Source organism: Prunus dulcis, chromosome 1 (assembly GCF_902201215.1).
Source record: "Prunus dulcis chromosome 1, ALMONDv2, whole genome shotgun sequence".
Lineage (NCBI taxonomy): Eukaryota > Viridiplantae > Streptophyta > Magnoliopsida > Rosales > Rosaceae > Prunus > Prunus dulcis.
Genome location: NC_047650.1, coordinates 32312258 through 32338773, shown reverse-complemented (window position 1 = coordinate 32338773; position 26516 = coordinate 32312258). Strand labels below are relative to the sequence as shown.

General features: G+C 39.4%; 8 protein-coding genes across 10 annotated transcripts; 2 read left to right on the top strand and 6 right to left on the bottom strand.

Moving 5' to 3' along the window:
* Nucleotides 1-426: 426 nt before the first annotated feature.
* On the bottom strand, nucleotides 427-1238 carry LOC117612249 (17.1 kDa class II heat shock protein-like). The gene has a single exon (XM_034341019.1). The coding sequence runs from the start codon at nucleotides 1037-1039 to the stop codon at nucleotides 563-565; it is 477 nt and encodes a 158-aa protein (XP_034196910.1). The 5' UTR covers nucleotides 1040-1238; the 3' UTR covers nucleotides 427-562.
* A 165-nt stretch (nucleotides 1239-1403) lies between these two features.
* On the bottom strand, nucleotides 1404-3600 carry LOC117612240 (ankyrin repeat-containing protein BDA1-like). The gene is made up of 2 exons (XM_034341008.1): nucleotides 2803-3600; nucleotides 1404-2431 (listed from the first exon to the last, which is right to left on the bottom strand). Exons 1-2 carry the CDS (start codon nucleotides 3580-3582, stop codon nucleotides 1589-1591), a joined length of 1623 nt encoding a protein of 540 aa, XP_034196899.1. The 5' UTR covers nucleotides 3583-3600; the 3' UTR covers nucleotides 1404-1588.
* A 1403-nt stretch (nucleotides 3601-5003) lies between these two features.
* LOC117616073 (solute carrier family 25 member 44-like) lies at nucleotides 5004-7035 on the top strand. Its single transcript, XM_034345273.1, has one exon. It carries the CDS (start codon nucleotides 5700-5702, stop codon nucleotides 6738-6740), a length of 1041 nt encoding a protein of 346 aa, XP_034201164.1. The 5' UTR covers nucleotides 5004-5699; the 3' UTR covers nucleotides 6741-7035.
* Nucleotides 7036-8592: 1557 nt separating this feature from the next.
* LOC117631166 (PHD finger protein ALFIN-LIKE 4) lies at nucleotides 8593-11949 on the bottom strand. The gene is made up of 5 exons (XM_034364165.1): nucleotides 11605-11949; nucleotides 11480-11512; nucleotides 10313-10541; nucleotides 9433-9565; nucleotides 8593-9142 (listed from the first exon to the last, which is right to left on the bottom strand). Exons 1-5 carry the CDS (start codon nucleotides 11699-11701, stop codon nucleotides 8873-8875), a joined length of 762 nt encoding a protein of 253 aa, XP_034220056.1. The 5' UTR covers nucleotides 11702-11949; the 3' UTR covers nucleotides 8593-8872.
* Nucleotides 11950-12119: 170 nt separating this feature from the next.
* On the bottom strand, nucleotides 12120-14359 carry LOC117631158 (pentatricopeptide repeat-containing protein At5g39710-like). The gene is made up of 2 exons (XM_034364151.1): nucleotides 12339-14359; nucleotides 12120-12208 (listed from the first exon to the last, which is right to left on the bottom strand). Exon 1 carries the CDS (start codon nucleotides 14283-14285, stop codon nucleotides 12558-12560), a length of 1728 nt encoding a protein of 575 aa, XP_034220042.1. The 5' UTR covers nucleotides 14286-14359; the 3' UTR covers nucleotides 12120-12208; nucleotides 12339-12557.
* A 292-nt stretch (nucleotides 14360-14651) lies between these two features.
* On the bottom strand, nucleotides 14652-16307 carry LOC117618273. Its single transcript, XM_034347870.1, has 4 exons — nucleotides 15929-16307; nucleotides 15394-15653; nucleotides 15113-15304; nucleotides 14652-14993 (listed from the first exon to the last, which is right to left on the bottom strand). The coding sequence occupies exons 1-4, from the start codon at nucleotides 16305-16307 to the stop codon at nucleotides 14652-14654; spliced, it is 1173 nt and encodes a 390-aa protein (XP_034203761.1).
* A 480-nt stretch (nucleotides 16308-16787) lies between these two features.
* On the bottom strand, nucleotides 16788-18620 carry LOC117614084. The gene is made up of 6 exons (XM_034342770.1): nucleotides 18010-18620; nucleotides 17784-17904; nucleotides 17497-17690; nucleotides 17301-17395; nucleotides 17021-17170; nucleotides 16788-16921 (listed from the first exon to the last, which is right to left on the bottom strand). Exons 1-6 carry the CDS (start codon nucleotides 18446-18448, stop codon nucleotides 16793-16795), a joined length of 1128 nt encoding a protein of 375 aa, XP_034198661.1. The 5' UTR covers nucleotides 18449-18620; the 3' UTR covers nucleotides 16788-16792.
* A 296-nt stretch (nucleotides 18621-18916) lies between these two features.
* Nucleotides 18917-22535, top strand: LOC117614083 (omega-amidase, chloroplastic). 3 transcript variants are annotated; one of them, XM_034342768.1, is made up of 10 exons: nucleotides 18917-19334; nucleotides 19426-19542; nucleotides 20116-20340; nucleotides 20703-20796; nucleotides 20969-21043; nucleotides 21374-21452; nucleotides 21557-21572; nucleotides 21788-21868; nucleotides 22059-22141; nucleotides 22263-22535. In XM_034342768.1, the coding sequence occupies exons 1-10, from the start codon at nucleotides 19035-19037 to the stop codon at nucleotides 22339-22341; spliced, it is 1149 nt and encodes a 382-aa protein (XP_034198659.1). In that variant the 5' UTR covers nucleotides 18917-19034; the 3' UTR covers nucleotides 22342-22535. The 3 variants fall into 3 exon arrangements, with proteins under 3 accessions (XP_034198659.1, XP_034198660.1, XP_034198658.1); XM_034342769.1 differs by lacking the exon at nucleotides 20116-20340 and having other exon boundaries at nucleotides 18993-19334; XM_034342767.1 differs by lacking the exon at nucleotides 22263-22535 and having other exon boundaries at nucleotides 18993-19334; nucleotides 21788-21937.
* The last annotated feature ends 3981 nt before the right edge of the window (nucleotides 22536-26516 follow it).

Here is a 26516-nt window from a genome sequence, read left to right as displayed (position 1 = left end):
TCTCTCTCCCCTTTTCTCTGCAATTTCTTCCGTCTCTGCAACTTTTCAACCCAGCGAGAAACAGAGTTTGAGCTTAGAGGAGGGGAATCGGAGAAAATACAAGACATTGTTGTTTTTGTTTGAGGTAAAAATAAATGCTTTATCTCAACTGCATGTGCATAATAATCAGACGAGCTCAGATTTCAAATCCGGCAACGTTGGTCTTCGTGGATCCGGCGTCGAGGCGAACTTTTTCTTGTGTAATTTATTTGAGTGATTCGATTGCTTTTGCGGTAGTTTGGGTATTAGGAGGTGGTAAGGAAGGGATGCAAGGCTTTGGAGAAGGGCGATGAAATGATAAACAAGCCGGGTTTGTTCTAAGAAAAACCCACAAAAGTTTTCAGTACCCAACAAAAATCTATCTCACGATACCAAAATCAAAAGAAAAAGACAAACAACACAAACAAACTCAGAATTTATTCAAAGTTGATACACACATGTTCTTCCCCAAAAGAAAAACCCAACACCAATGACATCAAGTTTCATTCTACTCTGAGTCACTGACTGAACTGACGAATGATTTTCAAGCAACATTGACGTGGATGGTCTTGGGCCTCTTGGGCTTCGGCGGAGGCAACTTCTCCACCCTCACAGTGAGCACCCCATCTTTAGCCACCGCCGAAATCGCATCCAAATTGGCATTCTCCGGCAGAACAAACTTCCTCATGAACTTCCCAACCCTCCTCTCCATCCTCACGTACTTCACCCCACTCTCCTTGATCTCTTCCTTCCGCCTTCGCTCCCCGCTCAGCACCAAAACGTTGTCGTTCTCCACCTGCACTTTAATTTGTCCCGCCTCGATTCCCGGCATATCCACCACGAACACGTACGCGTTCGGGTACTCCACCACGTCCGCCGGCGTCGCCGCCATCGCTTTCGCATCTCGGACGTACGCCCGAGACGGGTTGTTGTTGTTTCGGGGCTTTTCGGGCTCTTGCTCTGCCAAGTCTAGCATGTCTTCCAAGACCGCGAAGATATTGCCCGCGTTCCTAAAGTCCATGTTGAACGCAAATTGTTTGAAAGACTCAGATACTCAGATATATGAGGCAGCAGACAATCGGCTAGTATCGAAAATGAAGGATGAGAGTGGCGCATTTATAAAGTGGTTTAAGGAAATAACGAGTAAATGTGAGAGAATTCTAGAGCCTACAAAGAAAAGCTGGCAGTTGTCTCTATATATCCAGAATAGTGAAGAAGGTTCTACTGCAAAATTAATCCTTTTCTAATTTAACAAAATCCAAAGATAAAAAATTTAAATTTCCTGTTTTCTCTTTGGGAGGAATTTGAAATTGAGTTTAAGACGGGACTCCCTGCTCTAACTGACCTCTATGAGCTTTCCTTTGATTTTTAAAACAAATAAAAAAGAGCAACAAAAACCTAGCACATATACACATGAGCCTTAAAATTCAACTATTTCCCTTTACATATGAGATAGTACCAGAATTTACAGGAAATATATATATATATATATATATCTCTCCACATTTCAATGAAGTATTTCACAAAATAAATTGATATTGCCACAAAATTGAGAAAACAATCTACATATTCAAAGGTCGTCATTGTCCTCGTAGTCTACATAGAGTGAAGCATCTATTTCTTTCGGCTTGATATATCCGTACTTTCTCAGAAGCCAGATGATCGCCCTTATCACATTTCCGATAAACACAGTCCCCATCAGGGCCATCCATATGAGCACAGAAACTTGGGTCACATGATACAGATAATTCTTGTTCTGCCCTGGCGTGATGAATATCAGTCCAATGAAATACGTCCCTGTTAGCGCAGTGATTGCGATCCACATGGTCACCATCTGCAGCCACATCCACCGCCGCCGCTTCAGCGGCAATCCGCTCACAAGTAGCAGAATTATGCTCAGAGATGAAAGGAATGCAATGGTGCAGAAGATCATGAACTGTCCATATTGGATAGGCTGTGTGTAGGCCATCACTGACTGCCCGGCCTTGTGTGGACGCTCCACCGGGTTGCCATTGAAGTCTGTCAAATAGTCGTCCTGCCAAACTCCACCGGGTGGTGATATTGCAGACTGAAATGCCACTGTAGCGATTAGGGAAGACACAACCATCAACGAGCTTCGTTTCCTGCCCAACCAATCAATATGCTGCTGCTTCTTAACCATCATACTCATTTTCTTTGACATCAGTGGTTGCATTGAAACCGAGTTCGATGATTGCAAAGTATCCAGTTCCAGATGATATATAATGGCTGCGTTCTTGTTCATTCTTTGAGCTCCAGCTCTTTGGAGAGACTCTTTGATTCCCAAGTCTCGTAAATCTCTGGAACTATGAGATAAGACGTCCAATGCAGTGAACCCATTTGCATTTTGGGCACTTACGTCGATCTTCGTATAAGTGAGCAAATAAGTTATAACCTGCACAAAAATTGACACCTTTTCTTCTCAAAACAAGGGAATGAAATTTCTAGTAAGCAACGTATCATAATAAAACAAATCATAAATTGGAATTGAAATGAAACTACAAGAAACAAGGTCATGTCAAGCATTGCAGCCGATCACATTTGAGGCAAAAATGCTTGAAAGGGTAATTTAACAACATAAATGTGCCCTTTTAAGATTGTTTTGAAGCCTTTTCTTCACTGATTAAATTTGTTAACAATCAATTGAGCTACCTACAGGCTACAGCTATGTAACATTCATACAGCTCTGTTTATGCCCATGAAATGACTAATTTAAAAGTGACAAAAGACTAAATCTTTCCACAAAAAGGTAAAGACTTTGTGTACCTCTAATTGTTTCTTGGCCACAGCCACATGTAAGACTGTGTTGCCATCACCATCTCTCCAATTCACAAACTCATCGTCTCTCCCAATACATTCCACCAAAACCTTCAGCACCTCCAACCTGTGATGCTTCACACACAAGTGGAACCCACTCTCGCCTCCGTGAGTCAACACCCGAATCACCTCCGGTCTTACTCGGCCCAACTCAGCCACCACCCCAACTCTGCCCTTGATCACACCCAGATGCAGGGGAGTCAACCCATCGCGATCCCAGACCAAACACAGATCAGGGTTAACCAGCGCCAAATGCTTCACTATTTCCACGGATCCTTTTGCCGCAGCCAGGTGAAGCGGCGAAGAGCCGTGGGAATTCAACTCGGCGGCGAGTTCGGGCCTCCGACTCAGTAATTCTTTGGCGAAAGCAGAGTGACCCAGAAGGGAGGCGATGTGCAAGGGCGTGTCTGAGAGAGATGGTTTGGTTTTGTTGAGGATTTGAGGGTCTTCTGTGAGTAGTTCTAGGAGAGCAGGTACAGAGCCCCGCATGGCTGCTTGCTGCAATTCTTTTTCCATGGTTTTCTCTCTCTGTTTTGCCTCTTCTTCTTTCTGGTCGTCCAATAATCTAAGCAGCTTCATTTTTTTCCTGTGTGATGTTTGCGTGCGAAAGAGAAATGTTATTAACGGAAAAAAAAGACGGACACGCCGACGAATGACCTGAAATTGACAGACGCCGTCAGTTGACGATGCCAGAGAGGGGATGTCAATGGTCCGAAAAATGTTTTTCATACATTTTTCGTAATTTTTTATTTTTATAGGCCCTCCTTCCTTCCAGGTCCTCCAAATTTGACCTGGTTTGAGTCAACACAAGACAGGTAGAGCAATGGCTTTCATCTAGAAACTTTTTCTTTGCTGGGTCCCATTTTAGGTGGGACGGGTTTTGTATTCACATTAATATGATATTTTAAGTTCGAGAGAAAAGTGTGACAAATAAAATAATGTAAGTTTTGCACAAGAGATGAAATACCATCACTAAAGTTGCTGGGTGGGGAAACAACATATACGATGAAATTGCAACTCCAATAAATCATCACCTGAACTGATGAAAGATTACAAGTAATGTGAGTTTGCCTAAGCCAATTGTGATGTGGTCATAATTAGTTTCCATTGCCGGGGCATATGGGCCTATGGCTAAGTGGTAGAATTGATCAAGTGTGGATTAATAACGTTATGATATATGTGATAACTTTTTTACGGTTATAGCATTACTAAGTGATATCCTCGTTGCACTCAAATTTTTTTGAGTGGAAGACAAGTTGGGTAAGAAATTGCAGCCTTGGTTCAAACCCAATACATGGGTTATACGAAAAGCAATGTCCCTTTTGATATGATTTGGGCCCAAAAAAGGAAACCCGGAGCTCCGTCAATAAGTGGAGGTTTATGTATTGGTGATTATGGTTAGTAAGATAAAAAAAAAATAAGGGAGGTGGTTTTTCCTTTTTCTCTTTTATCCACTTACACTCTCTTTTGTCTTTTAATACTTTAAAATTAATATTGTTCTTTTATGTTCTTTCTCTATCCTATTCTACCTTTATCCTATATTAAGGTTTTGATAACTGAAATTAAGAAAAGTTAACAGAAAATAAATCCCAAAAAAAAGAAAAGGATAGAAATGTGAGTATTTGTACGCCAAATTCTTAGTTTTTTTACCAAGTATGTAAGTACTAATTATCTTTGTTATAGTTATCATAATATTAGTAGGTGATTGTACATGTTTATTAAAGAGAATTGTAGAATAATTGTAGAATAGTAAAGAGAAATGATAAAAAAAACAACAAAATTGATTAAAATATTTAAAAGCAAAATGAAGTGTAAGTAAAGAAAAAAGAACCGAAAAAATCAGCTCCCAAAAATAATATGCGAATTTACTAATTAAGGTGGCTATGTAAAGAAGTGGGGTCAAATCAATAAATATAAAAGAAAAAAGGACAGCATGTTAAGAATTTCGTACCTAAAGATAGAAACGAAAAATAAAACTCCTATCTCCATTTGTCCAAAAAATGATTTAAATATATATCGAACCTAGTTTTCATTGAAGCTTTGATGGATCCAGGACCGCAAGCCCACAGTTCAACCCATATTTGTTAAAAGTGGATCACCCAAAACACAGTCAGCAGCGGCTCCAACGAAACCCTAACCCGGTTAATATCTTGGAGAGTCCTCGAAATGATAACCGACACGTGTCCGCTTTTATCGATCCGAAAAACCCTCGCTACACTCCATAAATCTTGTCCTCTCTGTCTCGCCTTCAAAGCCCTCTCTTTCACCCTCTCTCTCCTCAATCCTTCTTCTGCTCAATCCGCTTCGCTTTCTGTGAGACTCTTCACTCTCTTTTACTTTAGATTTTCGCAGCTGGGGGGTTCGTTCCATCTCCGCCGTTGCTTTTGCAGAGATGAAGTTTTGAAGATGATGATGAGCCCTGATGATCTTCCTCAGCTGGTAAGAACCATCACTACTGATTGGGGTTTTTACATGAAGAAATGTTCCACCCATTTATGGTGATCCACGTACGGTCCCTAATCTGGTTGCGCAAGAGGAAAAAAACCAGCACCCAACAAAACCCTTATCCCAATTAGTCCAATAGCTCTCAAAGTTCTTAACTTTTAACTTTTTCTTTGGTGTCAAAGAAAGTCTTAGTAATAGTCCACTTGTAAAGTTCCGAGATTGCATTTTTGCTTCATTTCCCATCCTGTATTTCTTTTTCGCTTTGCTATTTGTTATTGGGTTGAGACTTTTTTTTTAGCTCAGCTAAGTAGAATAAGCTAGTTGTATACAAAAATTTGTTCTAATAGTTAGTTTGGTAAAGAGGGATTTTGGATCTTTAATTAATTCTAAAGGTGGCGAAGATGAGCTTGAGGGCGGCCGAGAAAGATTCGGCTTCGGAAATTCATATCCCAGCCGATATAGATTGGCATATGCTTGACAAGTCCAAGTTTTTCTTTCTGGGTGCTGCTTTGTTTTCTGGTGTTTCAGCTGCTCTTTATCCGATTGTGGTCTTAAAAACCCGTCAACAAGTTTCACCCACTCAAATTTCTTGCCTGAAGATGTCTTGTGCTATGATGCGCCATGAAGGTCCTAGAGGGTTTTACAGAGGTTTTGGTACCTCTCTCATGGGAACCATTCCTGCTAGAGCACTTTACATGACAGCGCTTGAAGTTACCAAGAGTAATGTTGGGACTGTAACTGTTAGATTAGGCTTTTCAGATACTACAGCAATGGCTATAGCTAATGCTGCTGCAGGGTTGAGCTCAGCCATGGCTGCCCAATTAGTTTGGACCCCAATTGATGTTGTGAGCCAGAGACTTATGGTTCAGGGCTGCAGCGCCAGCAGCAAAAACATCCTCCCCAATGTGAGTTCCTATAAGTATAGCAATGGTCTTGATGCTTTTAGGAAAATTGTACATGCAGATGGGCTGAGAGGATTGTATAGGGGATTTGGGATATCAACACTGACTTATGCACCGTCGAATGCGGTTTGGTGGGCTTCGTACTCTGTTGCACATAGGCTCATTTGGGGTGGTTTTGGTTGCTATATGTGTAAGAAAGATGAGAGTGGCTCAGCCAATAGGCCTGATTGCAGGGCAATGCTGGCAGTGCAGGGGTTGAGCGCAGCCATGGCTAGTGGGGTTTCTGCTTTGATCACCATGCCACTGGATACCGTCAAGACCCGGCTGCAAGTTTTGGATGCAGAAGAAAATGGGCGAAGAAGACCACTGACCATAATGCAGACTGTGAGGAATTTGGTGAGGGAAGGTGGGTTTGCTGCTTGTTACAGAGGCCTAGGGCCTAGGTGGGCTTCAATGTCAATGTCTGCTACAACCATGGTCACTACCTATGAGTTTCTCAAGCGGATGTCGACTAAGAGCCAAGGGAGCTACCCTTCTTGACTTGAGCAGTCAAATGGAGAGAACACAGAAAGAAGTGGGTTTTGATTCCATTTGTTGCAAATTGTTTTTGCCGTTGGCAATACTGCCCTGCCTACTTGCCACCATATGGGATATTGTAAATATGTATAGCGTAGTTTTCTTCTATATTTCCTCTTCTTTTTTTCCAAAAATTTATGTATCTTGCCTCTTCCTCTTTCATCTATGTTGTGCAAGTAATTATATTTTCCATGGTTTGACTTGACTATGTGTCTATGTAGGGGATAAATAGAAACTTCTTAACATATTATAAGGATAATATTCATATAGATCATTGCTCCCAAATAAATTAGATTTGTGAATTTCTCACATCAGGCAAATGATGAACAAGAGATTGGGAAATAAGTGAAATTTATTATGCTTAAAAGCCTAAGTTTTGGATTATAGGCTTGGCGAAATATATATATATATATATATTCGGATATCTTTGTCATATTGATATAAGGAATCTGTTGATGCAAGACATTAGACACATTGTCTTGTGTAAAATGCTAATTTTATGGCAAGCCCACTCGCCATCCAGAAATAAAAACATAGTCAGAACTCTTGCTTGTGCACAACTTGATGAGTGGGGTGGGTGGGTTTGTTTGCACTATCTCTGTCTCTCTCTCTCTCTCTCTACATTATTCATGAATGGTGCCAATCATTAGACTCAAATAAACAAATCTTTCCCAAAAACCCAACAATTGGCTTGGCATGGCACCCATCTGTTTAGATTATGCATTGAATTCATTGCTTTATAGTTAGTTGATGGCAAATTGTCCAGCAATGAACACATGGACTTGAGGCGATGGAAGCTTTTATGTGACTCTGAGCATCTCAATCTGGATTAGAAGTAATGCAAAAATTAGATTAGTTTAACTTTCTGTCAATGGTGGTGGGCGGTGGAAGAATCTGACGACCAGTGTAACGTGCATGAAAGACAGCATATAATGAGTGTGTAAGAACGAGGGGCTTTTGTTTTTGTTTTTTCCTTCGTTGTGGAACCGAAACTCGAAACTCGAAACTCGAAAGGGCAACAAAAACCAAAACCAGGGGCTAAACCTAAATGCAACGCGGTGCAGATATCTAATTCTATGGATCATCAAATCTTAGCCACTAGTTATTATAAATTTCTATGGACCATCAGATGCAAACCCACTAAAAAGAAACAGTGGGCCTCACATGCTCTGTCTCCTCTTTCTTTCTCTCTCTACCCTCTCAGCTTATCCTCAATGCGTGACATGTCTGAGACTTACTGCAAAAGTCCCAATCAAGAAGGACCACTTTATAAAAACCAAGATCCCATTAGGCATTACACCGTAACTAACTCTCAATTGGGCGGCCGTTAAAGTGAGCATGAACGACAAAGATAATACGACCCAAGATCATGCATAGGCACTAAAAATACCAACTCCTCTTGCTAGCTAGGTCTCACGGTTTCGGGTTGCTCTATAAATCCACCCATACCATACCAGATGAACATGTCACAAGAAGCTTGTTTCTATGCAAACCAGAAAAGAGAAAAACTGTTTGTTCCATGTGTTTATCACCTCTTACAACAATCCAGTCATGTGTTTGGCACATAATCACTTGTTGCTATGCTAGCGGAATAATTCAGTTTCTTGACACGTGATCACTTATTGCGAGAGGAGAGTAAAATTACCCGCCAATCTATGTTTGACCAACTATCAGGTCCATACGCTCAGTCACTTAAATTTTTTCAACGGAGGAACCCATTGGTGTCAGCGACCAAATTTAACTCAAACTTGAAAACCACACCCAGAAAGAAGTCCAAGCCCAAATAAGACACAAGATGTCAAATGATCGATCAAAGTCAACTGAGAAATGGGCCGTTAATTTTATAAACACTAAACACATTCATGCATATAGATGACAAATCCCACACTGACGAGACGAGGGGAAAATGATTTCCAATCTCAATTCAAACATCCTGGCATATGATATCTAAAATAAATAGCAGACTTGCAACCTACACAACATCCGAGATTAAATCCCCTAAAACTACAGGCATGAGACCAAGTGACAACCTGACCTACGAGACAATGAGGAGTCAACCACCCTAATACATAAGATGTCAACTTCCTCAGAAACCATTAAGGCCGGGCTCTCTTGTTGGTGCAAGATGGGCATTTGTACTGCTTAATATGCTCAGCCCTAGCTGGGGTGATCTTAACGCACTTCCCATGGAACCACTTCTCACAGATGTCGCAGCAAATCCAGAATTCGTCAGATGCGTAGTTCTCTCCACAAGCCCCACACAGTGTCTCACCATGCTCGTCCTCATCGTCATCTTCCAGACCCTCCTCGTCCTCGTCCTTTGATTGCACTGCCTTTGTATACCTGGGATGAGGCTCAGAACCACGCTGCATTTGCCAACACAATAAGTTACAAGGTGGCCAGGTTGTTCAGCAAACCAAAAACTAATAATGTATTCATCCTTTACTCTCATGTTGGCATGACATCACAATATTTCTAGACATTTCACAGTTTATATTTTGAATTGTAAATACGTAAAGAAGAATGCAAAGTTTCCACGTTTGCACAGTTATCCCATGCCAAAAGACAACTTAAAGATTCTAGCACAACAATTTGAAATTGAAAATAGCAACTAAATTATGAGATTCAGAAACTAGCAATCCAAGTTTTTCCGAACCTTAGAGTTTGATTTAGATCTGTTGCTGCCATGATTTGAATTTGATGACTTCTCCTTCACTTGTTTCTTAACTGTCCCTGTCACAACCTCGAAAATTGTTGGAAGTTCATTTATCATATTAAAAAGGCGTTTCCTGCAAAGCAGATACCAACAGCATAATGGTAAGTGAACATGAAGAACCTAAATACAACAGAAATGCAAGACAAAACCAGAAAAGAGCACCAAAAAAATTAATTTTGGGTTGTAGTTAGCGGACTCCAAACAACCAAATGAAGGGTACGGTACCTAACAAGAACATTATCAAAAGGAATACAAAAAATGACCCTCCCTATTCCTTTTTCATTACAACAAAACCAAGCATCCTCTTTAATTGGTGTAATGCATCAAAAATTTAAACAAGAAAAGCTAAAAGTCAAACAGCTTCAACTACATTCCCAGAAAGATGTCAAAAAACGCAACCCGACTATATCATGAACACCTTCTTCATTTTCTCAAAGAAGAACAGACCCAACCGCTTAAAACAGCCGTGAACAGTAGGCTACAATTTATCAACTTTACTAGTGCTCAATCAAAAACTTATATTTGTAATATTAGGCCATTGTAGTTTTCCTGAAAAGAAGAATACACAGCAAACAAACATATGCATGCGAGCACACATACATGTAACATTGCAATGTAATAGCACATAATGAAATCAAACTAGAGATGAGTACTATTAAACTAAGAGTAGGTTCCAGCAAACTAGAATATAAGGACGATGATTAACCAAAACACTAGCCTGATCTAAAAACAAAGCGATGCCTCACCTCTGAACTAAAGATCTGAACCCATTAGAATCATAGAGTCAAACCACACGTTAATATTGTACAAAGAGCCATACCTATCAGCCTTATCAAATCCGAACCTAGCACCAAAATAAAATGCCACTGCAAGTAACCATGCATCACTGTGGACAGCAACCAAAGATAACCAATCCTTTTCTTGCATTCCATCTCTTGCAAAGTTAATACCAAGTGCTGGCTCCGGAAGCTCTGGAGGAACCTCCTCTGCTGGTAAATTAACTTCCCACTGCTCGGTTGGAAATCCATAAAGGCAAAGATTCTCCTTCTCTGTCATGAAGGATGTTTAAGGTACTATTGCATGCTCTATGAAAACTAAGGAAGCAATGAAGGTATGACAGAGAAGCACACGCAGGATCAACCATTATGGAAGCATTAAACTGTTGCATTCACATATATTTTTCACCAAAACAAAGTACGAAACTTGGTTCATAATTTCCTTTTTAAGAAATTAAAACAACCTACTTTAAAAGCAAGCCAAAAGTAATTCAACTTAACTTTGAAACTTTAATGAGATATATAAACACAAATTAAATTCATTATTATTAATTTTTAAATTATAAAAATACTCACTAAATTTGCACCCACCCAAGTTGATAATGCATCGTTGAAAAAGAATAATAATTTCTTCACACATTCTTCCAAGGTACTCAGTAAGAAATATGGTATTAGTCTTAGCAATATTTCAACTACTACAAGAGGTCAAACATAGGCTTACGTGTGGTACATGCTTCCAATCCAAACTGAAAATAAGTAGAATGCATTAATCGGAACTCTAACAATCACTGCATCTCTAAGCATAACCTAAAGCAATGCCAATGTATGCAAATTATCAACAACGAGAAAGGGCAGGCCTTTAAGCCTAGAAGCTTCTACTTCCATAAATATTTTTTTTTAATGAAAATTAAATGCAAACAAAGATACAATTGACTAAAAGTAGAAAATTGTTAGATAAAAATATAATTAAAATGAGATTAATTATAGGGTTCCTTTTCATGAATTACTTTAAACAAATTAATAAAAATCTCTTTCACACACGTGTTGGTTTTTTTTAAAGTACCAGAAATTATTGAATAAAAACCCTTATTCAGTTCAGTGTTGGTTAAAAAAAACACCTTCTGTCAATAACCAAACAGCGCACGCACCAAAATTAACCACTACAAAAAAAAAAAATTTGACAAAAAAAAACTGAAGGAGAAATCCATTACCAGGGTCACACTGCTGAAAAAAGTCTTCGACCTCTGCAAACACAACAAAGGAAAAATCACATCGAATTTCCATAGCTTTAACGGAGAGTAGACAGTTGACTAGAAGCGGAAAAGATAAAATATACCGGTGGTGAGAGCTTTAATCATGGCGGCTCTTCGACCCTTGAAGTCTCTGAAGACCTCCTCAACCGTACGCGGGTTGTACAGAGCACCCCCGTCCATGTCTTCTTCACAATTACAGAGACACAAAAAAAAAAAAAACGAAAGACTGGAAGAAAATACCAAAAAAAGGGAGGGAAAGGTTGGAAAATATTTGACCTCTGACTCTGATGAGTGAGAGAGAAGGTGTTTTGTGTGTGGGCGTGTGTGAGAGACAGAGAGAGATGGTGCGGATTTAAATCGGAAGGAAATGGATTACTAAAGTGGATTTGATAAAAGAGCGAAGAGTCCGTGAGGATGATGATGCGAGACTGGCCCAACTATTTGTAAAGCCGAAAAGCCCTAAACACGATTAGTTCTCAAATTAAGACCTTGCCACGCTGGCGGTGGCAGTGGTTAATTACTGTTCCTCTGATTACGATGGTAGTGGGCCCGGGTTCTGAGTTCGACGAGTTCTCCAGGAGTGGGCTGTGGGCCTACAATGGCAGACAGTGATGTGGACTTTTGGGCTAATTGTCGATTTATTTGGGAGAAATAATTCGTAACTTCCCAACTTTACCCGTGGCTGCACTGAAAAATTACAATGGAAAAAAAAAAAAAAAAAAAACCAATGAAGACGTGCTGCTCATGCATTATAGCAAAATAAAATAATATGAAGACAGAGAAGATCATCATGTAAGAAATCTGAATGTGGCCAAACCATTTCAATTGATAGTTTGCACCAGATGAATGCCAAAATGCAAAGCGTCTTCCCTGACTGAAGAACACAACAAGGAGTCTGAAACCCAGAAAATTTGGTTATGTTCAAGATTCCAGGAAACTTATTCGAGCTTCGTGATCATGTAGAAGGAAATGATCAGGCATGCCATATAGAAGCATGGCAAATCTATGTTCTTGATCATCAAGAATTTTCACTTCTTCATGACTCCATTCTATTCATCTTAATCACTTGCCTATTAGAACTTGGATCACTGCTTATATCAAGTACCCTCTTTTCTAGCACACTTCTGTAACTATCTACATCAACCACTGTGCATCTGTTACACATATCCTCAAAGATCCTCTCAGCCTCAAGGACCATCCCTTTCGCACACAGCTCCTTGACCAAAATTGAAAAGCTCTCCAAACTAATAATATGATTATCATCCAATGCTCCACAGAAAGCCTGTATTGCCATGTTCACATTGCCGTCCTCACAATAACCCATAATTACACAACTGTAGAGGACGGTATCAAGCTTGTGGCCGTTCCAAAGCATGTCACCAACGAGCTCTTCAACCTCCCCCATTCTACCTCTCAAATTACAAAGACTACATATCACTGTGTTATATGAAAAGAAATTTGGAGAGCAGCCCATTTGGTTCATCTTCTTTAGAAGAATAATGGCTCTTTCAAGGTCCCCGTTTTCGACAAGAACCTTGAGCAGTCTGTTAAAGCTTGAAACACTTGGCTTTAGGCCTCTCATCCTCATTTCCCTCAAAATGGACATCGCTCCATCCGGTTTTCTCATCTTACAGTACTCATTAAAAACGACTCCATATGCTTCCACATCTGGTTTCATCCCAAGATTCACTATATCTTGAAGATGCTTAACAGCTTCGTCAGCCTTTCCAACAATGCAAAGTCCTTTCAATATGGCCGTATGTGTAGCTATATTGTCCTTCACACCATTTAACCTCATCCTTGTCAACATCCTCTTTGCCTCACTAACATGACCACTCAAACAGAAACCATGAATCAACGCATTGTAAGTAAACAGATTAGGCTCACAACCCTGCTTCCCCATTTCGTTCATACACTCCATTGCCTCCTTCAAGTCACCTTTCTTACAATACCCATCAATCAAAGTTGTATACGTTACCGTATCAGGCAAACAATGCTCACTCTCCCTCATCTGACCGAAAACTCTCCTCGCACTATCAAAATCACCCTTTAGACAAAACCCATGAATCATAGTGTTGTAAGTAATCAAATTTGGCTCGCAAGTCATTTCATCAAACACCTTCTTGGCATTCTCAATTTCACCCCTTTTGCAAAACCCTCTAATCATTATTGTACAAGTCCATACATTCGGATTTACCTGAGCTTCCTTGACAATCTGATCATAAATTGCCTTAGCTAAATTCATTCTATTAGCCCTAACCAGCACACCCAGAATCGCATTATAAGAAAACAAGCACCGCCCGTTCTCAATCGACTTCGCCTTGTAAAACCAATCTATGGCGGCTCTGATATCGCCGCGGCGGCCATGAGTTGTGATGAACCTGCCAAGCATAAAATCATAGAGTCTATTGGATTCTTGAAGGAGTGAGGAGGCAGTGGAGACGAGGGAGTGGGAGAGAAGAAGCTCAGTGATTGCCAAGTAGCAGTTGTGGGTGTGAGAATAGTTGTTGGGATTAGGATCAGGGTTTGAGGACCATTTGAAGAAGAAGAGGGCATGGTAAGGATTGGGCTGAGATTTGATGACTTGGATAACTAGGCTTGGGTTCAGGTGAGGTGAGAATTGGTTAAGGGGGGCTGAGCTGAGGTTTGAGGGGTTAGGGTTTTGTGGATCTAGGGTTTGCAGAAGGGAGGTTATGCAGGTCAACAGAGAGAGATTTGTAGAGGGGTGAGATGGGTTGGTTAGGGCTCTAGCTGGCGTAGCCATTGATTTTCCAAAGAGCCTTCCTCAAGAAGATAGTGACACTGTCTCTAATTGGAGGGAACATATTTCACTTTTGGCGCTTATGAATAACTTAAGCAAACAAAATTGATTTTGCGCAAGCACTTTTAATTTACACAAGAACTACTTGGTAACTTTAACTTATGTCATACAAGCACTTCCAAACATAAATTGGACGACTTTCATAAATTCAAATAAAGTAGGCGATTGATCCTAACACATGTCATACAAGATAACTTATGCAATTAGAAAATATAATTTTTAGCATTCCCCACTTTATTTACATCATGATTCTTGTGACTTGATTTGTAGAGGTGTGAGATGAGCTGCAATTGTCAAACTACAAAATGATCACCCTGTTTTCGGGGGACAAGAGCCACTTGGCGGCCGGAGTACTGTTGTGGCGCCAACAGCTTTCGGAGCAATGGGAAGTAAATGGTTAGACCAGGCCATGAGGTGAAGCTGAACTCTTTCCGTCTGGTCAATGGCCGACGCAAGAGTTTCTTTAATTTCTGTGTGATCACAACAGTGTATGAGCCCCGCAGAGCTAACATGTGATGGCATCAAGCTCTTGCCCTCTAACCTAGACATCACAAGCTGGCGGCCACTTGCGTATGCTTCCTCATGAAGGCTGCCAAGACCACAACGATCAGCAGCTGAACCTTTTGCCACTGAGTGAATGCAAATCAGTCCCTGCACTTGTTTTTAAAGCATAACAAAATGGAAGTTTAGTGTATCAGTCTGTCAAAATAGTGGTATGCTGCATTTTTCTGGTAAGTTTTTCAAAACAAAAGTGCATGCAGGATTCTAACCTCGTCAGTGCGTTTGATTTCCAATCCGAACCGCGCTTCACCAGGTTGAGGTATCAAGTCAACTAGCATTTCTGCAGCTCCGGGCATGAACCACAGTCTAATCCCTTGCACTATTTGGACTGTTGTTGTTGTTGTTGTGTAATTTTGTTGCCTACCCCAACTCATATCCTTTCCTATCAAATTATTCTTCTCCTTCAAGAAAAAATAAAACAAAATATAATTAAAACGGAGAATAAAATGGTTACTAACTAGCAATTCAAGCTAAAAAGAAAGATTGATACCGACGACACGATCTGTTCTGTTTGAATATTAACAAAAACAAGAGGAACCCCTGAAGCAACTGCTGCAGAAAACCAAGCCATGCACCTGGCTGTTGTGGCCTCAGTGCATTTCTCGCCTGGCAGTGGCATGAACAAAATGGAGCTAACAATTGTGCAACGTTGGTCAGGCAAATAGCTACCAACTTTCATCTTCCAGTCATATTTAACTCCCCTTTTGTTATATCCTCTGTACTCCACGTTTACCAAACTCCTGCTCAATTCTGCAAAATCAAATAAAACACAGATCACTCAAGGGCACACTGGTTTCAGATGAATAAGAGTTTTCATTGTCTGATTTGTGAGGACCTTCCTTAATTGTCTAACGTTAGACAATCTAAAATGTTATGTTATTAGACCATGAATCATAACCGCTGTCTGTGTGGGATCAAAACAGAATGTGTGATTCTAATTCGTAGTATGACAACATAACATGTCACATATCTATCAAGAGATCGTCACTATCTTTACTATTAAAAATCTGTCAAGAAAAACCTACCCTGAAGCTCAGAACATTGGTCTGAGGTCAAGTCCCCCAAAATTGCAACATGTCTGTCATCTGTAGCTGCTCTAATGGTATACCTTCTCTGAAGCATCGAAATCCTCTCAGCCACGACACGGGTCTGGAGCTTGAGTGTGCTCTCACCCCTTCTCACCTTGACCCAAATGACCTCAACATGGCTGAACTTAGCAAGCTGTAAGGTAAGCTCTGACTTGGCTTTGGTATGCACAAAAAACTCATCAGCAATAGTATCACTACTCTCAGAATTATAAAACCCTTCAATTATATCTCCAGGCAATGGCATGCTCTCATCCCACTCTTCTGGTTCCTCTTGCTTCACTTGTTTCACACACACCAGTGTGTGAGCACCGGCCATGTCTATGTTCTTCTTCAAAATGCAACAACTGCCTCCCATAATCTTATTGATCGAATTCACTGAAGATATGTTTCATGGAGTTCTTAGGAATCTCCATCCATTTACGAACACTTCAAGGTTAATCTTAGGTTACTACGTCTTACACATTATAGTGAGGGAACTTGGCCATCCCTTTGGGGTCTATATATAATCATTATATTGAGATAATTCCTAGACAGCCAGCTGGCCGCTCTACATGGATATTGATGTGAAAAATGGATTGGGAACCAATAGACTAATTAAGAAAAAGAGTTGGTTAAGTACAAAACAAAGATCACTATAATTAATCTTATAATACAAGTCAAATATCTGCAAATGTATAGTCATTTTCTGTACAAGTTACTTTCAGTCTCGAGAAAATTACATTTCCTTAATAATAATAAATAATTTCTTTAAAAATTTATATGTTGCAAAACTTGGGAGACAGGATGTGTACTTCATTCACATTATGGGACAAGTTCAGCTATTTCTCTTTCAAGCCTAGAGATTTCAGCTTCAGCATGCACCCTTGTCTCTGCATCATCTGAATCTAAACTTGGTCTTAACCTTGAAATTTGCCTATTAATGCTTGTAATCTGCACATGTGATAAAACAACAAAACAAAAAACAAAATAGGTAGTAAAAATGAAGAAACAAAAAACTTCATAGAAAAATATATATAGAGGAAGACAAACCTTTCTAGAAGGCCATCTACGTAATCCATTCCGGCGGCATATCCTTTTGACTACAGTTGGGCAGACATTCAATCTCCGAGCAGCTTTTTCGATGGGAAGATGGACGTAATCACGAAGATCATCCAATGTCATGTTTGCTGTTCTCTCCCTCTGCACTACTCCCCCAGCATGAAACAAATGACCAAGTTAACAAAAGAAAATATATATGTTTACTAATGTTTTATCTAATTATTGTAGGTAAATGTAAGAGCTTTTTGTATTGAAAAAGGTTAGCAACAACCTGTTCTGCAAGGGAAATCCTAGGATTCGTCTCAATCTCATGCTCGGCAGCCTCTGGTTGAACTGCGGCAGGTTGTTCCATATCACCTGCTGTTCCTAAAATAAATAAATAAAATAGAAAATATAACTCAACCCTTTGTTTGAACATAAAATTTCCTAGATCGTACAAGTTCACAAGGCAGATCGAATGCACGAACCTGAATCCGGTGGAGATGGTGGAAAATCGAAGTCATCGGGGGGGTTCAGAATGGCATCCCAATCCATTCCAACGCAGAGTGCCTCATAAAAGAATGTCAATGGATCTTGCTGCATAATATACCCCTCTAGCTTTCTTTCTAAGCAGTACTGCATCAGAAATTGCTTCACCTCCTCCCCTGGTGTCTTGCAAAAACTAATTCAAGAAAGAAAAAAAAAACAATAACACAAATCAAATCCTTGGTGCCAACCCTTTAATCTACAATGAAAAGGGGGTGCAAAAACTTACTCAAGCATTTGATATTGATGATTGACAGAAGAATTCACATTGGCATTGGGCCGACTCTGAAGAATTGCGTGACAGATCACACCGAGTCTTCCATGAATTTCAAGTTTCATAACGTTGTCGCCTTCCATCCAATATGAAAAGCGAAATTAGTACAGTAATCAACGCTTAAATTGAATAAAACCCACAAAACTAATTCTACTAATGCAAGAAAGAACACAAAACTTACTATTGAAGTGTACTATTTCCCTAAAAACTTGGCAAAAAGTACAGTTAATGGGGTCTGATGGCAGAGGCCAAACTGAAAGTGGCCTCACATTGCCAAAACCATGATTCTGTTCATTGCCATCTCCTCTTGGGGGATTAGTACCGCTCGATTCTGTGAAAATCTGCGAAGGACCCGCTTGTGAATTAATACCCTCTCCTCCATTATCAGAACCATAGATGAAATCCCACATTGCCTGATCCATTAAAGGCTCATCAACGTCTTGAATTTCTTCGTCAAACATAGGAGTTGGATTAGGGGAAGCGAGCGATCCCTCCAATGGTGGTATATTATTCTCATCAATTCTTGGATGTTCAGAATCATTCAACAAGTTCATGATTTTGGTATACGGGCCGCTATCGTATGGGTCATGGTATGGTACAACAGCCCTTGGATCTGCCATGCGTAAATTATATCTTTCTACAAGACTCTACGATTCTTCAAAGTCTCAACTCAATGTGAAAGGTTTTTCTCCTTTTTTTTGTTTGAGTTTTGCAAGTGGCGCGTAAAGGGAAAGCGATCTGAAGGCCTCAAGCACCAAAGTTTGATACTTTGGTGCTTGAGAGCGAAATGGAAACAGGGTTTCTTTTGAATTGTAAAACTGGGATTGTTTGAGAGGGTGCAAAGATATAGAGGAAGAAGGCGCGAGTGACAGTTTATGACCGTTTGAGACAGAGTCGGTTGGGTTGGGATTTCGAAAAGTGTGAGGTTGTGATCGGGTGCTATGCGTTCCACAATGGGATCTTATTCCTCTGTTCCTAAAGCCCAATCATTATGGCCCAAGTCATTCTGAAGCTCGAGGTAAAGCCCAATTGAAAATTTGCAACGCCAACTATCTAAAACTCTAAACAAAACACGTCAGAAAAGGTGAAAAACGTTTTTTTTTTCTTTTTCTTTTTTTAGGGCGAAGTGAAAAAAACGTTTTAACGCCCCAAAGACCAAATCAAGTGAAGAAGTGACGAGAGAGAGTAGAAGGAAGTGAAAGTGAAATGAAAGCAGCGCTATCCACTCTGATCAGCTCCAAGAATCTTCCTCCTCACCACTGCGCTTCATCTTCCTCCTCTTCTCTCTCTCGCTCCATTTGGCTGCACCCAAAGCCCCTCTCTCCTCCATCCTCTTTCCTCGCCCCAATCGCACCCGCCAAGTCCCTCAGCAGCAGCAGGATCGGTCTTAGCCGCAGCTCCAAAATCCACACAGCTAATTTCTCGTCGACAATGGCCTCCGCTTACAAGCCCGAAGCATCCAGGGTCCCGCCTGCCCTTCCCTTGCCCACCCCTCCCGTCACCAAGGCAAGCTATATCTAACGTCTTTCTGTATTGTTGTATTGTTTAGAGATTGGAGGTTGAATTTGAATTGGGTTTTTTATGTGGGTGGGTGCAGTTTAAGATTGGACTGTGCCAATTGGCGGTGACGGCTGATAAGGAGAGGAACATTGCCCATGGCCGCAAGGCCATCGAGGACGCTGCTGCAAAGGGTGCCCAGCTTGTTCTCCTCCCTGTGAGTTTTTTACTATTCACCCTCTTACTAAATCCTTATCCTTGTGTGTTTTTCTGTTGTGTGCTCATTGACCTTACTGGTTTAAGTTGATTATGGATTATAATTAGCCTGCCCATTGCTTCTTTAAGAAGGAGAATATGGTTGGATACGGATGTTTTTCAGATAAATCAAGTTTTAGATGCCCATAGGACATTATAGCTTGAGGTCTGTATTTCTTATCATGCTTCCACATGAAATTAGCATATGCCATGGCATAGACTGGGAACTTCATCCTCATAACTTAACTTATTATCGGTTATGAAACTGGGTGTCGTTTTTATTCACTGTACCCACTAAACAGAGATGTTTGACATCAAAGGGAGGCGTGGAGGTATATAAGAACATTAATATGTTGAAGAAACCGTCCTAATCAGATCAAATGGTGCTTATAAACTCACCTTTTAAGTTAAAAAATAAATAAAAAACCTTTAAGAAGCCGACCTAATCAGACCAAATGGTGTTTATCAACTCATCTTTCAAGTTGAAAGCGCTAACCCTTTGGTCTCCATTTGTGTTTGCTTCTTTGTTTGCCAGGAAATTTGGAATGGTCCGTATTCAAATGATAGCTTCCCGGTTTATGCTGAGGATATTGATGCTGGTGGCGATGCATCTCCTTCAACAGCCATGCTGTCTGAGGTTTCTCAGCGTCTGAAGATCACCATTGTTGGTGGATCTATAGCAGAGCGTTCTGGGGATCGGTTGTACAATACTTCTTGTGTCTTTGGCACCGATGGGAAGCTGTTAGCTAAACATAGGAAGGTAATGCTGTAAGCCTAACATAACGGGGTAAGTGATAATACCATCTAGTGTATCAACCAGACCCACCCAAGGAGTGTGACTGCCTCTTGGACTTATCTGGATCTAGCTCAATGAATAGCATCAATCAAAATCTGGACTGTTTATTGTGCATGGGGCCTGCCCCAACACAGGAGGCCTACTGCCCTGGGATGGTCTGGACTGAAAAATTGCTCACTTCATTTTCTTTGCAAATGAGATACTTTTCCTTGATTGAACGAACCTTCACGTTTGGGACACATGATGGTTTGAACATTTAATGCTTACCTGTCAAAGGAAATTATTTGTCAGTCTTTGCTTCTTACTGATTCCGGATGTAATTGCAGATACACCTATTTGATATTGACATCCCTGGGAAGATTACCTTTATTGAATCAAAGACTCTTACAGCAGGGCAGACTCCTACCATTGTGGACACAGGTATAATGCTCAGTCTGTGCAGTAGTGACTATTACAACTTTCTTTTTTGGTTGGGGTCAAAGTCAAGTGATGTCATTTGTTATTTCGTTTACACAAACTCGTATTCCTTGGTTGAAAGTAATTATTATCATTCATTAAGGATGGGATACTAACTATCACATGCTTAGTGCAGAAGTTGGGCGTATTGGCATAGGTATCTGTTATGACATTAGGTTTCAGGAACTAGCAATGATTTATGGAGCAAGAGGTTAGCCTTTTCTTTTACTTTCCATGGACATATGCAATTAATTTTTGTTTCCATTGTTTCTGGGCATTGCTAAACTAATAAAATTAAGGGTTTTTCTTTCTGTAATCAGTATCATGATAATTCTTTATTGTTATACACAACTATTTAGATTTAATAAATTCCAAATACGCATACTCTGCACAGGATTCTTCTTTACATGTTAACTAATGTACTTGTTATTGAAGAGCAAGTGGAATTATCTCTCGATTGTTTATTCCTTTTCAAGTGAAGGACTGTAATTTCTGCAGTTGGAAATACTGAATGGTAACGGTATTAATTTGTTGACATCAGGTGCTCACTTGATATGCTATCCTGGGGCTTTTAACATGACTACTGGACCGTTGCACTGGGAATTATTACAGAGGGCGAGGTATCAATTAAAATATTGCATAATTTATATTATTTTGAATTTTTTATCCACAATTCTTTATGTAGTGATTTTCACTGAGATTTGCCTTGCTATGTCTTCTGCAGGGCTGTTGATAACCAGGTGGTTAACATATGTCCTATATGAGATGCACATCCTCGTTTACATTTGTTAAGAAACTCAGAGCTTGTATCACGATACAAACAGAACTTTGTGATAAGATTACATCACTAGAAGCATAGACTCAAGTCACTATTTTATTCTAATTACTGTGTTGATTATCATCTTCCGTGTTAACTCCAACGATTTCTCATGGATGGCTTTCTGTGGGTTGTCAGCTCTATGTGGCAACTTGTTCGCCTGCTCGAGATGCTGGAGCTGGTTATGTGGCATGGGGCCACTCCACCCTAGTCGGACCAGTAAGTGGATACTTACTTTTAGCTATAGAAAGCATGCATCCGTTGGATCTTTAGTAGATCCATTCATTGGCAAGTTCTCCCTTTCTACTTTTTAGTTAAAACAAGGTTCAGCATTTAGCTACTTGTTGAAGCTTTTGCGACTGCAAGTTATTTGCATACAGAGTATCACTAAAAGAATTAAATGTGGCAGTTTGGAGAAGTACTGGCAACTACAGAACATGAAGAGGCAATAATCATAGCAGAGGTTGATTATTCACTTCTTGAGCTTAGACGGTGAGATACGGTTTCCAACCTAAGTTTTTTTTTTTTTTTTTTTTTCCTTAGATTTATAGATGAAATATTTTTTCGATACTTTATATAAGTATTTAAAATAAGTTTGTTCGAAATTATGCAGGACAAACCTGCCCTTACTGAAGCAAAGACGAGGTGATCTTTACCAATTGGTAGATGTTCAGAGGTTGGATTCTCAATGATTACAGATGGGTGGAAGATTCCTATTATGCCTGAAGGAAGTGCCAGTGAGAAACCACATGTTTTACTTTTAGAACAAATAAAGAGACCATGTTATTATCGAAGACTCCAATTATTGTCATTGTACCGAGATACTTGGATTTGCTGTGCATTTCTTTGTCTATGTTTTGATAACAAAGGTGCTTTTATGTGGAGATGATGATGCATATTCATGCAGTGCAGCATATACTTTCAATTATGCAACATGATAAATTAATAATAATAATAATGATCAAGTAATAACAAACTTAAACCTGACTGGATCTTAATAAAACCCAATTTCAATACTATAGTGGTAAGATGTAAAATATGCATTGTGTCGGTTGGATTTTTGGCCAGGGCTGATTCACTTGAAGCCGAGTGAATTTTTTTGAACATTAAGAAGAGAAATACTACTAAATCAAGATAGTGCTGACGATATAACAATTGATTCGTCGGTCACATTCTTGTATAAGGGAGGCAATCTTCCCTGCAAAGAATAATTTGATGTCGAATCTTGAACTGATGTTTTCTCTGTGCTTCGTTGCAACTTGCAAGGTGGGGTTTTTGGAGCAAGCAGGAGGAGGGGTGTAGGACCTCTGCTGCTAAAACAGTATTGGGCCCCGAAATTGAATAGGGAGAGAAGAAGAATTGCAGAAGGCCATAAATGAGAGAGGCCCATCAGGCAATGAAGTGTGCAAGCAAACTGTGCACGTGAAGATGGAGACCCCAGGTAGGAAAGCAGCTAAGTGCACGTGGGTACAGCATGACAATGTACAAAATTAGCCTCAGTCCTCATCACCACTCATCACCCCCTCTCTCTCTCTCTCTCTCTCTCTCTGTGGAGGCAGAGACACAAACCAGAGAGAGACAGAGAAAGATGAGAGAGAGAAAGCTGGCTTGTCAGGAAACTCACAGAGTAAAACAGAACCCAGTGGAGTAACATTATATTACAATGTCTTGCCTGCCAAATAAATATGCTGCCAATGCTTTGTTGGGAAAAGAAAAGAGCACAGTTTGTGTGTGTCTCTCCGTTTCTTTCTTGTCCACTGTTCTCCTCACAGGAACTATCTTCTTCTTCACCCCCTTGGGATCCCAACATCACATCTCTTTCACAAACAAAACTAGTGCATGTTTGGCGTGATCTTGATAAAGTCACTTCATACTTGCCCAAAAATGAAAAATGAAAAACAAAGAAAAAAAGACAGCTCTTTCGTATCCGTAAAAGTGTTTTTTTATTTGTATAAGTTTCTAAGGCTTGTTCCAGTTTTCTTTCACCTACCATTTAATGTAATTTAACCTCCATTACTAATCCCAAACATATTGTCTGTAGCTAAGGGATGAGAAATAGAAGATTTCTTTACAACGTGCTGGGAAAATAATCGGAAAATATCACTTTATTTCCTTTTTCATGTTTGTTTTGAGTATGAATGGAAAACAAATTTTGTATAAATTTTCAATTATACTCATATTAAATCAAATAAAAAAAGAATGCATTTAATGATATATTATAATTCTAAATTGTTAATGAAGACAAAATGGTCATGAAAAATGTTTATTTAATATTAGCTCATTTTCCCAAACTTTCTTATGATAAGGGAAAACAAAATCCAAATTGGGAGGATGGCTTCACTTTCTCTCTTACTTTTTCATGGGCCAGACAATGATTTCTCATGCTTGAACTTACCAAACATGAGAAAGTAATTGATTTTCCATCCTCAAATTTCCTTTTCTATGAACCAAACGGAACTATAAGGAAATAATTTTGAAATGATGCTACAGCCAGTCGCTCATAAGTTCTACACATATCAACGTTTAGGAAAAAGATACGGACGATTGAGCTTACCACAACTCATTGAATGTCTTTTACCTAGACGCACACAAAAACACTTCATTCTTTACTTTTTGACGTAAAGATATTTAGCTCATATGACCAAATCTACAAAGGGCATCATCCTACGGTTGGTGTTGTACAAATTAAGAGCAGTGCAGAGTCATCTTATTCCTCCCCACAGAAGAAGAAATTTTTTATCAAGAAGGTCATGAGCTATGACTCACAGCACTGTTCATATGTTCGTGGTACCCTACAGAAATGAGGTATAATGAGGTGTGCGTGAGCCATGCTTTCTCACGTGGTCTAGGAGTGCAAATGCACGTTTGGGTCCCAGAAAACTTAATAATGTTTACTGCCAACGTGTATATTACGCTGGGAATTGCTCTATTTACAGCAGACAAAAAGTTTATTGAGAAGCTGGGCTTCCTCTGTAGCCAGATATTTTCGGCTACTGTTCATAACCTGCTCTATCTATTTACATTGATTCAAATTTGTTTTTAACCAACCCAAAAAAAAAAAAAAAAACATTTCGAGGATGGTGAAATGTTTCTGAGTTATTAACTTATGTCACCAGCGGATCATGAATTTATCATTGTGAGGGAAAATGACAATGACCACTAGGGAATATATGTACTTGTTTCATTGTGAGTTTAGATTATTAGTAATTTCGATTCATATCATCATTGTATGAATGCAATTGTAATACTAATTCTCTTAGTACAACGGTACTTCTCTTTCCAATATCGGAAGATGTTCCAAATTCGAATTCCCGTCTTCTCTCCAAGTAATTAAAATATGTAATCACGATGAGTTTTGAGCATATATATCAAAATAAGATACGTGAAATATAGTCCATACGTTCTAACATAAATCAACTGATTAAGTGAGTGACACTCATTACAAAAGAGATTTCATATTTAGTTTATGCAGGACCTATAACATATAGAAGACGCTTGGAAATTATGCAATAGCAAGAATTAAAGCTGTGGGTCTCACTTTAAAGCCACATTGAGCTAGGTTCCCCATTTGCAGCACTAGTCAAGTTCAACGAAGGTGACCTGTTGGCATATTTTTTTCTCAGCTAAAATGCATTGGTCTGGCCAAAGTCCTAAACAGAGGGCCTACATAATATTTAATCTCTCAAAGATCCATGGCCATCAAATTGCGAAAGTACATAAGATGATTGTCTAATTGTTGGTGGAAGTCACCTTACATGTATCTTATTTTAACCCTAAACCAAAATGGCAGGGATACTGTTTGAAACCCGATTAAGGGACCAAATCAAAGACCTTTCTTTGTCTTTCCACTTTATATCATAAGCTGGGGGTGCATAAAGGGCTATGGATGTTGCAGACATCATAGCCCATGTCCTGGGATGGATGAACATGAACAAACCAAAATGGGAAAATCATGTGATCTTGGCTAGGGTTTTGGGGGCAGATCCTTGGTGGTCGCCATGTAGTTTAAGGCATTGGTGGGGTTTGTTTGGATCTTGATGTAAGTCGAAGCCATCCTTTTCAGTCTAGTTAATGATTTTGTTTGTTTTAACGACTAGGAAACAAGAAGTGCAAGTGGTATACTCTTGCATTTGATAATCCTAATTGCACTTCAATTACCACTTACTAGTTCATATATCATGCGGACATGGTTATTGTCAGTGCTTCTGGGTAGGGTTTAATCAATTAAATGCACTAAAGTTTTTGTCTAACCCTTATTTATCATGTATTTCAAGAGGGTTTTCGTTAGAATAAAACGTACTCGTATTTCTCGTATCAATAATATGATGAATTGATATATAAAAAAAGACGTGTTAATTCCATAAAATGCATACCAACTGTCAAATTGGTTATCAATTAGCAATTGTATTGCTAATGTTGAAACAGATTTGACTAAAGAAATCAAATTTGAACTTTTTAACTAAAGTCAACTCATTGAGTTTTCAACTTGATCAAAGGCTCCAGAGAGCCGTTCATCAAATTCATCGCTCAAAGATGGGAAACTGAGAGGCTCCCGGATTAAATCTCCATGATTAAAGGCCAACTTTGCAGGCTCCTTCAATAAAAAAATATCAACCGTGGTTAAAGGCTAGATTTTTCCCATGATTCAATCAAAGGCCTTCTTTCATCCACTTGTAAGTAATCCTTCTTTTACCTGTCATTTCCATTTTTATTTTTAATTTTTTTGGTAACAGAGCTTACGACTTTCAAAATTCAAAATATCATAATAACATCAATAAAAGCAATATGGGGCCCTCCAACTCTTACAAGAATCACTCCAGTAAAATTAAATTTTATTTATTTATTTATATTTATTAAAAAAAAAGAG

Coding starts and splice junctions, on each gene's coding strand:
- LOC117618273 (XM_034347870.1), bottom strand. CDS start 16,307: ATGGCCGGTGCTCACACACTGGTGTGTGTGAAACAAGTGAAGCAAGAG. Junction 15,654..15,928: donor CCAATGTTCTGAGCTTCAGG/GTAGGTTTTTCT, acceptor TTGATTTTGCAG/AATTGAGCAGGAGTTTGGTA. Junction 15,305..15,393: donor CAGAACAGATCGTGTCGTCG/GTATCAATCTTT, acceptor TTTTTCTTGAAG/GAGAAGAATAATTTGATAGG.
- LOC117631166 (XM_034364165.1), bottom strand. CDS start 11,701: ATGGACGGGGGTGCTCTGTACAACCCGCGTACGGTTGAGGAGGTCTTC. Junction 9,566..10,312: donor GGATTTGATAAGGCTGATAG/GTATGGCTCTTT, acceptor TCTGCTTTGCAG/GAAACGCCTTTTTAATATGA. Junction 9,143..9,432: donor GATCTAAATCAAACTCTAAG/GTTCGGAAAAAC, acceptor TGGCAAATGCAG/CGTGGTTCTGAGCCTCATCC.
- LOC117631158 (XM_034364151.1), bottom strand. CDS start 14,285: ATGGCTACGCCAGCTAGAGCCCTAACCAACCCATCTCACCCCTCTACA.
- LOC117614083 (XM_034342768.1), top strand. CDS start 19,035: ATGAAAGCAGCGCTATCCACTCTGATCAGCTCCAAGAATCTTCCTCCT. Junction 21,869..22,058: donor ACTCCACCCTAGTCGGACCA/GTAAGTGGATAC, acceptor TAAATGTGGCAG/TTTGGAGAAGTACTGGCAAC. Junction 22,142..22,262: donor TCACTTCTTGAGCTTAGACG/GTGAGATACGGT, acceptor GAAATTATGCAG/GACAAACCTGCCCTTACTGA.
- LOC117612240 (XM_034341008.1), bottom strand. CDS start 3,582: ATGAAAAACATTTTTCGGACCATTGACATCCCCTCTCTGGCATCGTCA. Junction 2,432..2,802: donor TGGCCAAGAAACAATTAGAG/GTACACAAAGTC, acceptor ATTTTTGTGCAG/GTTATAACTTATTTGCTCAC.
- LOC117612249 (XM_034341019.1), bottom strand. CDS start 1,039: ATGGACTTTAGGAACGCGGGCAATATCTTCGCGGTCTTGGAAGACATG.
- LOC117614084 (XM_034342770.1), bottom strand. CDS start 18,448: ATGGCAGATCCAAGGGCTGTTGTACCATACCATGACCCATACGATAGC. Junction 17,396..17,496: donor ACCATCTCCACCGGATTCAG/GTTCGTGCATTC, acceptor TATTTATTTTAG/GAACAGCAGGTGATATGGAA. Junction 17,171..17,300: donor GGATTTCCCTTGCAGAACAG/GTTGTTGCTAAC, acceptor GGAGTAGTGCAG/AGGGAGAGAACAGCAAACAT.
- LOC117616073 (XM_034345273.1), top strand. CDS start 5,700: ATGAGCTTGAGGGCGGCCGAGAAAGATTCGGCTTCGGAAATTCATATC.